This window comes from Phocoena phocoena, chromosome 3, assembly GCF_963924675.1.
Source record: "Phocoena phocoena chromosome 3, mPhoPho1.1, whole genome shotgun sequence".
Taxonomy (NCBI): Eukaryota; Metazoa; Chordata; class Mammalia; order Artiodactyla; family Phocoenidae; genus Phocoena; species Phocoena phocoena.
This window is the reverse complement of record NC_089221.1, coordinates 64,454,667-64,468,327: the sequence shown is the minus strand read 5'-3', so window position 1 is coordinate 64,468,327 and position 13,661 is coordinate 64,454,667. Positions and strand designations below refer to the sequence as shown.

General features: G+C 37.7%; 1 protein-coding gene across 1 annotated transcript in view; it reads right to left on the bottom strand.

Annotated features, from left to right (window-relative positions):
- Window positions 1–13,661, bottom strand: part of MSH3 (mutS homolog 3) — a 183,074-nt gene that overhangs the window by 83,681 nt on the left and 85,732 nt on the right. Inside the window, exon 13 of the mRNA XM_065874063.1 lies at window positions 11,944–12,076. Coding sequence (XP_065730135.1) covers window positions 11,944–12,076 — 133 coding nt within the window. The remainder of the gene's footprint in view (window positions 1–11,943; window positions 12,077–13,661) is intronic.

Sequence of the window (13,661 nt, the reverse complement as noted above, 5' to 3'; positions counted from 1 at the left end):
TACGTACCATATCTTCTTTATCTATTTGTCTATCGATGGGCATTTAGGTGCGTCCATGACCTGGCCATTACAAATAGTGCGGCAGTGAACACTGGGGTGCATGTGTCTTTTTGAATTATGGTTTTCTCTGGGTATATGCCCAGTAGTAGGATTGCTGGGTCATATAGTAATTCTATTTTTAGTTTTTAAAGGAACCTCCACACTGTTCTCCATAGTGGCTGTATCAATTTACATTCCCACCAACAGTGCAAGAGGGTTCCCTTTTCCCCACACCCTCTCCAGCATTTACTGTTTGTAGATTTTTGTGATGATGTCCATTCTAACTAGTGTGAGGCGTTACCTCATTGTAGCTTTGATTTGCATTTCTCTAATAATTAGTGATGTTGAGCAGCTTTTCATTGCCTCTTGGCCATCTGTATGTCTTATTTGGAGAAACGTCTATTTAGGTCTTCCACCCATTTTTGGATTCGGTTGTTTATTTTTTTCATGTTGAGCTGCATGAACTGTTTATATATTTTGGAGATTAATCCTTTGTCTGTTGATTTGTTTGCAAATATTTTCTCCCATTCTGAGCGCTGTCTTTTCGTCTTGTTTATAGTTTCATTCGCAGTGCAAAAAATTTAAGTTTCATTATATCTCATTTGTTTATTTTTGTTTTTATTTCCATTACTCTGTGAGGTGGGTCAAAAAAGATCTTGCTGTGATTTATGTCAGAGTGTTCTTCCCACGTTTTCCTCTAAGAGTTTTATATAGTGTCTGGTCTTACATTTAAGTTTTAATCCATTTTGAGTTTATTTTTGTGTATGGTGTTAGTGGAGTGTTCTAATTTCATTGTTTTACATGTAGCTGTCCAGTTTTCCCAGTGCCACTTATTGAAGAGACTGTCCTTTTCTCCATTGTATATTCTTGCCTCCTTTGTCAGAGATAAGTTGACCATAGGTGCGTGGGTTTATCTCTGGGATTTCTATGCAGTTCCATTGATCTATATTTCTGTTTTTGTGCCAGTACCATATTGTCTTGATTACTGTAGCTTTGTAGTATAGTCTGAAGTCAGGGAGTTTGATTCCTCCAGCTCCAGTTTTTTTCTCAAGATCACTTTGGCTATTCGGGGTCTTTTGTGTTTCCATACAAATTGTAAGATTTTTTGTTCTACTTCTGTGAAAAATACCATTGGTATTTTGATAGGGATTGCACTGAATCTGTGGATTGCTTTTAGTAGTACAGTCAAATTTTCACAATATTGATTCTTCCAATCCAAGAACATGCTGTATCTCTCCATCTGTTTGTGTCATCTTTGATTTCTTTCATCAGTGTTACAGTTTTCTGAATACAGGCCTTTAACCTCCTTAGATAGGTTTATTCCTAGGTATTTTATTCTTTTTGTTGTAATGGTGAATGGGATTTTCTTAAATTCTCTTTTAAATTTTTCATTGTTAATATATAGGAATGCAAGAGATTTCTGTGCATTAATTTTATATCATGCAACTTTACCAAATTCATTGATTAGCTCTAGTAGTTTTCCAGTGGGATCTTTAGGATTTTCTATGTATAGTATCATGTCATCTGAAAACAGTGACAGTTTTACTTCCTCTTTTCTAATTTGTATTCCTTTTATTTCTTTTTCTTCTCTGATTGCCATGGGTAGGACTTCCAAAACTATGGTGAGTAATAGTGGCGAGAGTGGACATCCTTGTATTGTTCCTGATCCTAGAGGAAATGCTTTCAGTTTTTCACCATTGAGAATGATGTTTGCTGTGGGTTTGTCATATATGGCCTTTATTATGTTGAGGTAGGCTCACTCTATGCCCACTTTCTGGAGAGTTTTTATCGTAAATAGGTGTTGAATTTTGTCAAAAGCTTTTTCTGCATCTAGTGAGATGATCATATGGTTTTTATTCTTCAATTTGTTAATATGGTGTATGACATTAATTAATTTGCATATATTGAAGAAGCCTTGCATTCCTGGGATAAATCCCACTTGATCATGGTGTAGGTCCTTTTAAAGTGTTGTTGGATTCTGTCTGCTAGTATTTTATTGAGGATTTTTGCATCTATATTCATCAATGATATTGGTGTGTAATTTTCTTTTTTTGGTCATATCTTTGTCTGATTTTGGTGTCAGGATGATGGTGGCCTCATAGAAAGAGTTTGGGAGTGTTCCTTCCTCTGCAATTTTTTGCAAGAGTTTGAGAAGGATGGGTGTTAGCTCTTCTCTACATCTTTGATAGAATTCACCTGTGAAGCCATCTGGTCCTGGACTTCTGTTTGCTGGAAGATTTTTAATCACAATTTCAATTGCATTACTTGTGATTGGTCTGTTTATATTTTCTATTTCTTCCTGGTTCACTCTTGGAAGATTATACTTTTCTAAGAATTTGTCCATTTCTTCCAGGTTGTCCATTTTATTGGCATAGAGTTTCTTGTAGTAGTCTCTTAGGATGCTTTGTATTTCTGCGGTGTCTGTTTTGACTTCTTTTTCATTTCTAATTTTACTGATTTAGTCCTCTCCCTCTTTTTCTTGATGAGTATGGCTAATGGTTTATCAATTTTGTTTATCTTCTCAAAGAACCAACTTTTAGTTTTATTGATCTTTGCTATTGTTTTCTTTGTCTCTATTTCATTTATTCCTGCTCTGATCTTTGTGATTTCTTTCCTTCTACTAACTTGAGGTTTTTTTGTTCTTCTTTCTCCAGTTCCTTTAGGTGTAAAGTTAGATTTTTTTTTTTTTTTTTTTGGTGGTATGTGGCCCTCTCACCGCTGTGGCCTCTCCCGTGACGGAGCACAGGCTCCAGACGTGCAGGCCCAGCGGCCTCGCGGCCCGCGGGATCCTCCCGGACCAGGGCACGAACCCACGTCCCCTGCCTCGGCAGGCGGACTCCACCACTGTGCCACCAGGGAAGCCCTAGATTTTTTATTTGAAATTTTTCTTGAGGAAGGATTGTATTGCTATAAACTTCCCCATTAGAACTGCTTTTGCTGCATCCCATAGGTTTTGGATTGTCATGTTTTCACTGTCATTTGCCTCTAGGTATTTTTTGATTTCCTCTTAGATTTCTTCAGTGATATCTTGGTTATTTAGTAGCATATTGTTTAGCCTCTATGTGTTTGCATTTTGCACAGTTTTTTACCTGTAATCTCACTGTGTTGTGGTCAGAAAAGATGCTTGATATGATTTCAATTTTCTTAAATTCACTGAGGCTTGATTTGTGACCCATGATGTGATCTATCCTGGAGAATGTTCTGTGTGCACTTGAGAAGAAAGTGTAATCTGCTGTTTTCGGATGGAACATCCTATAAATATCAATTAAATCTATTTGTTCTTTTGTGTCATTTAAAGCTTATATTTCCTTATTAATTTTCTGCCTGGATGATCTGTCCATTGGTGTAAGTGAGGTGTTAAATTCCCCCACTATTACTGTGTTACTGTCGATTTCCTCTTTTATAGCTGTTAGCATTTGCCTTATGTATTGAGGTGCTCCTTTGTTGGGTGCATATATATTTACAATTGTTATGTTTTCTTAGATTGATCCCTTGATCATTACGTAGTGTTCTTCCTTGTCTTGTAACACTGTTGATTTTAAAGTCTATTTTATCTGAGTACTCCTACTTCAGGTTTCCTTTGATTGTCATTTGCATGGAATATCTTTTTCCATCCCCACTTTCAGTCTGTATGTGTCCCTAGGTCTGAAGTGGGTCTCTTGTAGACAGCATATATATGGGTCTTGTTTTTGAATCCATTTAGCCCATCTGTGTCTTTTGGTTGGGGCATTTAATCCATTCACATTTAAGGTAATTATTGACATGTATGTCCCTATTATCATTTTCTTAATTATTTTGGGTTTGTTTTTTAGGTCCTTTTCTTCTCTTGTGTTTCCCGCTTAGAGACGTTCCTTTAGCATTTGTTGTAGAGCTGGTTTGGTGGTTGGTGCTGAATTCTCTTAGCTTTTGCTTGTCTGTAAAGCTTTTGATTTCTCCATCAAATCTGAATGAGCTCCTTGCTGGGTACAATAATCTTGGTTGTAGGTTCTTCACTTTCATCATTTTAAATATATCGTACCACTCCTTTCTGGCTTGCAGAGTTTCTGCTGAGAAATCAGCTGTTAACCTTATGGGAGTTCCCTTGTGTGTTATTTTTCCTTTGTTGCTTTTAATAATTTCTCTTTTTCTTTAATTTTTGTCAATTTGATAACTATGTGTCTCGGCGTGTTTCTCCTTGGTTTTATCCTACCTGGGACTCTCTGTGCTTCCTGGACTTGAGTGGCTATTTCCTTTCCCACGTTAGGGAAGTTTTCGACTATAATCTCTTCAAACATTTTCTTGGGTCCTTTCTCTCTCTCTTCTCCTTCTGGGACCCCTATGATGCAGATGTTGGTGTATTTAATGTTGTCGCAGAGGTCTCTTAGGCTGTCTTCATTTCTTTTCATTCTTTTTGCTTTATTCTGTTCTGCAGCAGTGAATTCCACCATTCTGTCTTCCAGGTCACTTATCCGTTCTGCTGCCTCAGTTATTCTGCTACTGATTCCTTCTAGTGTATTTTTCATTTCAGTTACTGTATTGTTCATCTCTGTTTGTTCTTTAATTCTTCTAGGTGTTTGTTCTTTCATTCTTCTAGGTCTTTGTTAATCATTTCTTGTGTCTTCTCGATCTTTGCCTCCATTCTTTTTCTGAGGTCCTGGATCATCTTCACTATCATTATTCTGAATTCTTTTTCAGGAAAGTTGCCTATCTCCACTGCATTTAGTTGTTTTTCTGGGGTTTTATCTTGTTCTTTCATTTGGTACGTAGTCCTCTGCCTTTTCATTTGTCTATCTTTCTGTGATTGTAGTTTTTGTTCTGCGGGCTGCAGGACTGTAGCTCTTTTTGCTTCTGCTGTCTTCCTTCTGGTGGATGAGGCTATCTAAGAGGCCTGTGCAAGCTTCCTGATGGGAGCGACTAGTGGGTAGAGCTAAGTGTTGCTCTGGTGTGCAGAGCTCAGTAAAACTTTAATCCGCCTGCCTGCTGATGGGTGGGCCTGTGTTCCCTCCCTGTTGATTGTTTGGCCCGAGGGGACCCAGCACTGGAGGCTACAGGCTCTTTGGTGGGGCTAATGGCGGACTCCAGGAGGGCTCACACCAATGAGTACTTCCCAGAACTTCTGCTACCAGTGTCCTCTCCCGGCGGTGAGCCACCCCCCCGCCTCTGCAGAAGACCCTCCAACACTAGCAGGTAGGTCTGGTTCAGTCTCCTATGGGGTCACTGCTCCTTCCCCCTGGGTCCTGGTGCGCACACTACTTTGTGTGTGCCCTCCAAGAATGGAGTCTCTGTTTCCCCCCAGTCCTGTCGAAGTCCTGCAATCAAATCCCACTGGCCTTCAAAGTCCAATTCTCTGGGGATTCCTCCTCCCATTGCCAGACTCCAGGTTGGGAAGCCTGACATGGGGCTCAGAACCTTCACTGCAGTGGGTGGACTTCTGTGGTATAATTGTTCTCCAGTTTGTGAATCGTCCACCCAGCAGTTATGGGATTTGATTTTACTGTGATTGCACCCCTCCTACTGTCTCACTGCGGTTTCTCCTTTGTCTTTGGAACGTAGGGTATCTTTTTTGGTGAGTTCCAGTGCCTTTTTGTCGATGACCGTTCAGCAGTTAGTTGTAATTCCGGTGCTCTCACAAGAGGGAGTGAGCACACGTCCTTCTACTCCATCTTCGAACATGAATAATTTTTGCTTTTGGAGCTTGGAATAAAGAGTATGTGCTAAACAAGTGCATCTAATTTCACTCTGTCTTGAAACTACAGACCAAGATTGTTTTAAAAGTCATGAAACCTCAAGATTAGGAGAAAAAACAACAGCAACAATCCCTTAGAAGCTACAAAGAATATGGACTAACAGTAATTGACTTAGAAGCCTCAAGGTATTTGAATCTTAAGCAGCTATGAGGAAAAAGTAGGACCCCACTTGAGTTATACCCAGAATCCTAAGACTCAGGAACTGGTGGCACAAAGTGGAAGTGGAAGCTGGGAGTAGGGGAGTTGGGAGGGGAGAAAACAACTGGTTGAAAGTGAATTAAGCAGCAATTAAATCCCTCAATCCCCTATTCCTCTATATGCTCCTAAACTACCACCATTTTCCTACCCTACAGAAGACTACAGTTGACCCTTGAACAATGTGGAGGTTAGGGGTGCCAATCCTTCACACAGTCAAAAATCTGAATATAACTTTACAGTCAGCCCTGCATATTTGTGTTTCTACATCCATGGATTCAACCAACCATGGATCATGTAGTACTGTAGTACATATTTATTGAAACAAATCTGCTATAAGAGGACACACACAGTTCAAACCCATGCTGTTCAAGGGTCAACTGTAGTTTTCTTCTCTGGAGAAGGTAAAACATAGGGTGTGTGTACCAGCTTCAGGCACAGTGAAGGATGAGAGTACCACCAAAAGCAAGGGATTAAAGGAATGAGTACAAACTGAATGCTGAGATTCCCAGCTGTCCCCATTGAGCTCCCAGAACATTAGCAGTCAGAAAACTGAAAGAGTCCCCGGGGAATCTCACAAGCCCAAGAGGAAAATTCTAAAGATAGCATATACCAGGAGTTCCCCCAATAAGTGGACCATTGAGTTCACACTACAGTTCACCTCATAATTTGCAAGCCACATTCAACTACACAGACCTTGCTATCAGCATTTTAGTTCCCCACTCTTTCAAAATGATCAGCCAGATTAAAAATTCTAACATGAAATGTAAAAATTAAAACAATCAATTAATGGACCAACAAATACTAGAAGAAATAGAGCCTATACAGGTAGAAGAAATCTTCTAAAAAAAAAGTTAACAATATCCTCAGTTAAACAGAGACTATTGAAATAAGAGTACTGAAATAAACAGAGAATCATGAAGTAAGAATGGCATGTTATTTTTTTAAAAAAGAAACATTCAGAGAATAAGAAAACAACCAAAAATTTTTAGAACTTGAACTATCAGAGTAGAAATGAAAAATGCAACAAAAGAGGCAGAAGATCAACGTGATAAAATTTCCAAGAAGGTAAAGCAAAAGTGTAAAGAGATGGAAATACAGAAGAAAGTTCGATAATCAGTCCAGAAGATTCAATCAACTCAAATAATAGAGCTGCAGAAAGAAAGAAATCATCAAAAAATAATTCAGAGATGTGTTACATATATACAGTGGACTACTACTCAGCCATAAAAAAAGAATGAAATAATGCCATTTGCAGCAACATGGATGGACTTAGAGATTATCATACTAAGTGAAGGAAGTCAGAAAGAGAAAGACAAATACCATATGATTATCACTTATATGTGGAATCTAAAATATGACACAAATGAACCTATCTATGAAATAGAAACAGACTCATGGACATAGAGAATAGACTTGTGGTTGCCAAGAGGGAGGGGGTTGGGGGAGGGGTGGAGTGGGAGGTTGGGGTTAACACATGTAAGCTATTATATATGGAACGGATAAACAACAAGGTCCTACTGTATAGCACAGAGAACTATATTCAATATCCTGTGATAAACCATAATGGAAAAGAATACATTAAAAAAAGAATGTGTGTATATGTATATATATACATATATATATATACATACACACACATATCTGAATCACCTTGTTGTACAGCAGAAATTAACAAATTGTAAATCAACTATACTTCAATAAAAAAAATAATTTTGTATTTATAATTGTACTTCCAAACTTTAAATAATAATAATAATTCAGAAAAATTTCCCAGAACTTGGTTGCCAGCTTGAAAGGGCCCAATACAATGAATTAAAACAGAACCAAATCATGGCAAATCATCATGAAATTTTAAAACACTGGAGACAGAGAGAATCTTCCGTTTCCAGAAGGAGAGAAAAAAAGAACAACAACAACAAAAAGTCACACAAAGAATCAGGAACCAGTATGACTTCAGACTGTTTAACAACAATAGTAGAAGCTATTGAAGAAGACAATGAAGTAACACAAAATTCTGAAGGAAAATAATTTATAGCTTAGAATTTTTATACCCAACCAAACTACCAATCAAATGTGAGAGTAAAAGAAAAAAGACATTTCCAGACATCTATGTTTCAAAACTTACTTCCAGTGCCCTTTCTCAGGATGCTTCTAGAGAACGTACTCTACCAAAATGATGGAATAAACCAAGAGGAAGTTATGGAATACAGAAAACAAAAGATTCAGTTCAAGGGAAATAAAGGGAATCTAAGAAGATAGCTATTCAACAGGTATAGCAGGGCAATCAGTCCAGGTTGGATCAGGTAGGAAGGCTCCAAAAAAATGAAATTAACAGAATATTTGATGAAAATAAATATCTGGAGATGAGAGGACAATATAAGTTTGAGTTAATGATAAGTACACAACATAAATAATATATATATATATATACACACACACACATATATATACACATATATGTATAAATGGATGAATGCTAAGAACACATTTAGAAAGATAATAATTAACTACAAGGAATGAAGTAAATTACGCAAAAAGAAAAAGAAGGAAGTTAGGTCCACCTGAACAAAAGCTGAGTTCAAAATGCATCATAAAGCACCTTTTCTCCAGAAAGGCCATGGCTTGCTGGGAAAGATACATACAGGAAGCTGCACTGTTTGTATAAATGTGCAGCCCAGAATTAATTTACAGCCTAGAATTGACCTAGAGTCATTTTATAGTACGTTCTAATAAAAGAGCAAAAACTAACATTTTCAATAGAATTTCTGAATAATAATGTCTTGTAATTATTGTAATTTGATAAGCAAAAAAGGGGATTGATGGTTCACGTTCAGGTATGATATAAAGTTTAAGTCAGCAACAGAAGCAAGGTGAAAACCAGAAGTGCTTGCAATCAAGTCCTGAGTGCCCATGGCAGGTTGCTCCCAAACTTCTTAAGCAAAATGACTCAATGGAGCTGTAAGAAAGCTGAGGATAAGGGTAAAACAGTTGCTCCTGGAGTCTCTCATGTTCAACCCCATTTCTGGCAGCAACCTTCTCTGTGGAAGAGCTTGAGAACACATGTCCAAGTGCAGAGGCAGGTCATCGCAGGACTGGAAGAACCCCAGCCTAAGCTCCATACTGAACACACGGCTTTGGGCTTCTACCAGTCTAGCTATGAAACTATTCTCGCCTACAAAATTCTGGAAACACTCTCCTTTCAACATTTACTAAGTGCTATAATCCTTTAAATGTATTCACCACCCTTAGCACTTATGTATCATTTTTTTACAAAATAGTTATTGAGCAGTTAATATGAATTCCTATGACTACCACTATTTTCTAAGATTTAAATTTGAAGTCTTACTATCAAAAGAAATGCTTATTTTATTTAAGAGTCGGCCCACTTGGTATCCTCTATTATTATCAACATAAAAATACCTATTTGTGCCTATTCCACGACACTTTCCACACAGCCAGATGGCCTAGGCCTACCACTTCCACAACATCCAAACCGTGTTCCTTACCATTTTCTGAATTTCACATAACTGGCACAATCTGTACCCAGGATATCACTCACCATTTGGTGCATACAGCAGAAGCTTATTTAGAGTAATCTAATGATAAAGAACAGACATGTGTTTGATGGTATGTTCCAAGAGCCAGCTAACTAATCTATAAAAATTTGCTTTAAAGCATTCAGACTTCCTAAAGTTGGTCTGTTACCAAATCATTTCTAATCTTCGCTTTTCAAATCTTTAGGCACATTCTTGTGTAAACACTGAAACAGCAACAAGGAACAGCTTCTGAGTGAGTCACAAGTTCTTTTAGTATAGTTTGAAACTCTAAAAAGTCATTCCTACTCTGCCTGTTGGTTACCTTTAAAAGGATCATATTCCATCATATGTGGAATCTAAAAACAAAAACAAAAACAGAAAACCCAAATTCATAGATATAGAGCACACATTAGTGGTTGCAGGGGGTGGTTGTGTGGGCAAAATGAGTGGAGATGGTCGAAAAGTATTTGTAAGTTGCTAAAAGAGTAGATCTTAAAAGTTCTCATCAAGAGAAAACAAAAAAAACTTTGCAAGTATGCAATGGTAAAGGATGTTAACCAGACTTACTGTTGTGATCATTCTGCTATATATATATATATATATATATATATATATATATATATATATATATATGTATATATACATTGAATCCTTATGTTATATATTGATACCTGAAACTAAAATAATGTTGTTTATCAATTACACCTCAATTTAAAAAAGAACTAGATTCTGACATTTACCAGAGTTTTAAAACTTTTATAAGTTCACAAACTTTATGAAATGCAAATATTAAAGTACAGTTTAAAGAGAGGCAGGAAGGCATAATAGAAATCACAGCATCCATTTTGATGCCATGGATAGTTTGATTCAGCTCTTCTGATTAGCAATTGATAATTTTTTCAGCTTTGCTCCTATTTTCTTTTGAGAAAAACAAAAACCTCTAACATCTGTCAGTGAATCCTTTCAAGTAGTGAAGGTAATGTGTTTGGAGATCTGTTGCTTGATGAACGGTTATAAGCACTGATTGTCAGCCACTGGGTCAAGGTCGAAAACAAAATAACAAATGGTTTGACATCCATTCTGTAACCTCAAAAGAGTCAACCATAAGACTTTCAACTACCAGGGCAGCCTCTAAGTATTGGCAGCAAAAAAACAACACAGTGCACCAAGCAATGGTACAACAGATGCCGCAAACCCCTTAACCAATGCACACATTTTTTCCCTAGGGATTAGTATTTCCCAATTTCAACTTGTTCTTTCTTTTCAAATGTAGCCGAAGCATATGGAACAGTTACGTAAGTCCTCTTGGGCACTGCAAGTATTCTTGGAAGCAGTAGTTATTATTCTAGTAAAACTTTGTGGGGGAAAAGGCCTAAAAAAAGTAAAGACTCATGAAAAATTGGTCACAACTAAAGTTTGGGCACATAAAAAAAGTTCTACAATAAAAGTATTAAATTGGCAAGGGTTTACATTTGGGCAAAAAATAAAATTTGCTTATGTAGGGACAACCAGGGAAAAAAATGCAATGGTATTCAAAACTGCTACTACATCAAAAATGGTAATGTCCAAAAATGTAAGCCACTAAAACCCCATCAAGGACCCTCATTTAAATATGAATTCTGTCACTTAGTAACAAGTTACTAACCTTCTTCTTAGCATCATCATTTAGTCAAGGTAATGCAAGCTGTTGTAGCATTATATAAAGACAGCAATATACATAATTTCCCACCAGTAAGAAGGTGCTAAACCTTCTCAACCTCACCAAGTTTTTTTTTACAAGGAACAAAGAGTCTAATGTATGTGAGTGACTTCTGCAGTAGGTAAGACACTATAAAAAGTTTATTAACAACTATAAATATAACTGATAATTTTTTAAAATTTTAGGCACATTTTGAAGATAAAGCAAATTATTTCTCTAACAAACCTCACTTGTTACTGTTATGACTTAAACTGTAAAGCTTAAGTGATGAAAATCAAAGGAATGCTGTTTACTTACACTCAATATCCAAACTCGTCTGCATATTAATACACCACAAATATTTTACTAGCAGATTTCTCCTTCAGTTAAGTCAAATAAGAAGTTGTTCTGAGGTCAAAAGAAATAAGGCATCTCTTTCTAGAAGGAGATGGTCTAAGTAAATTTCCTATTTTGATGATGGTACATACTTTGAGGTTGAAACAGGAGAACATCCTGTATTATAACAGAAGGGCCTCTATGTATTGCTATAGTTAACAAAAGTGGGCAAACCTGACTATTTACAATGCAAAAATTGGAATAATCTCAGTTTGTGCAATTAAAATTTCTAAGGATTCTCTCATGTTATCTGCAAGATTTTACAAAATAAAATAAAAATAAAGCTCTGAGATGTTTCCCATGAGCACCTGGTGTCCTCAAGTTGAAGAACATTATCAGTTTTAAAAGATTCGATTTCTATCACACTTACTTTTTTGTGATAAATGCTACAGAGTCCTCTTTCGATGTCAGGCAATTTACGTAGATGATTTTCTATCTGGCCAAACACACTGGATTCTGAATGGAGAACTTCAGATACAGCATCAAGTCGAGCATTTATCTCCCTGTGAGAACAGAGTAATGGCAATTATCAGATATGTTAGGAACTCAGACTGCAGACATTTCCCACTCTAATGCCCAGCACTGTGAGAGTAGCCACTTAGAAAAGAACAAAGGAGACTCTTCCTCCATACCTCTGGCCCTTCTCTGCCCCTTATCATCGAAATCGAAGAGCAGGTACCACACAAGGAAAGTCATTAACTAGATGGCTAGTCATTAACTAGCCAGCAGAGACTGGCTCCTTAATTTTCCTTCCTCCAGAGCAAACACACAGACTACACTTCCCAGCCTCCCCTGCAGTGAGGTATGGCCGTGTACCCAAGTTCTAGCCAGTGAAATGTGGGTAGGAATGATTACACCACTTTTAGCCCTGGCCCATAAAACCTCCTGTGATCTTCCACATTCACTCTTTCCCCTTTGCCAACTGGATGTTGAGTCCAGGGCAATTCTGTGAGCCCCTCACCTGCTGACTCCATCAGCATGGGTGTGTGAGTAGAGCAGAAAACCCTCCACTCCCACATCTGCTACCAAATGAACGTTTCATTAGCAAAAATTAAACTTGTATTGTATTTAAACCACTGAGATTGAAAATTTACTTGCTACCATTGCTTGTATTACCTGGCTAATAAAATGGGTCTAGAGTGGGCAAATGAATTTTCTACTCTGACTGAAAGGACGGACCATCTCAATCAAAAAGCAATTCTTTCAGATAACCAACTTTTTTGAGAGAATACTTGGTGGTGGTGGTTGAATTGATCAAGTGTTTGACTGAAATGGGACTAGGCACACTGAGCCTGGGCAAAGACTGGGAGCAGCAATAGAAAGTGCAGAGGATGGGACTTCCCTGGTGGTCCAGTGGTTAAGACTCCACGCTTCCACTGCAGGGGGCATGGGTTTCGATCCCTAGTCAGGGAACTAAGATCCCGTATGTCGTACAGCACAGCCAAAAAAACAAAAAGGAAAGTGCAGAGGAAAAACATCAGGAGACGTGGGAGGCCAGGGCTGTAGGATTTTATGAATGGCTACACCCAAAGTGATGGGCCACTTGGGGAGTAATGGTGAGACTCTGTCAACTCAACGTGGAAATCTGACTAAATGTGTCCTAAATGAGATAAGGCCCATCCAGCACCTATACACATCAAAGGCCTACACTGGATATGATGGCCATATGTGAAAAGACTGAAATAAGTAAACATATCTAGCAGAAAACGGGTCTTTAGTAAATGCTTTTTGGATCAATGAATGAACAAACAAGCAAGCAAATGAAAGAGTGAACTGACATTTGGGGGGAAATGGGGCCATCAGCTGTTGAATACACATCTATCAAAGTTCTGTTGGTATCATATACACTGATGTGAAGGGCAAACCTATATCAGAATCCTGCCTAGATAACTATTAAATTGAGTATTTCACAATTAATTGAGTGCTTTTATCTTTGTTATCCTTTTAACTATCCTGTGAATTCACAAAACAGATACTAACTTCAGGTCTCATTTTTTAAAAAAATATTTATTTATTTGGCTGCACTGGGTCTTAGTTGTGGCATGCGGGATCTTTAGTTCCCTGACTAGGGATCAAACCCGGGCCCAC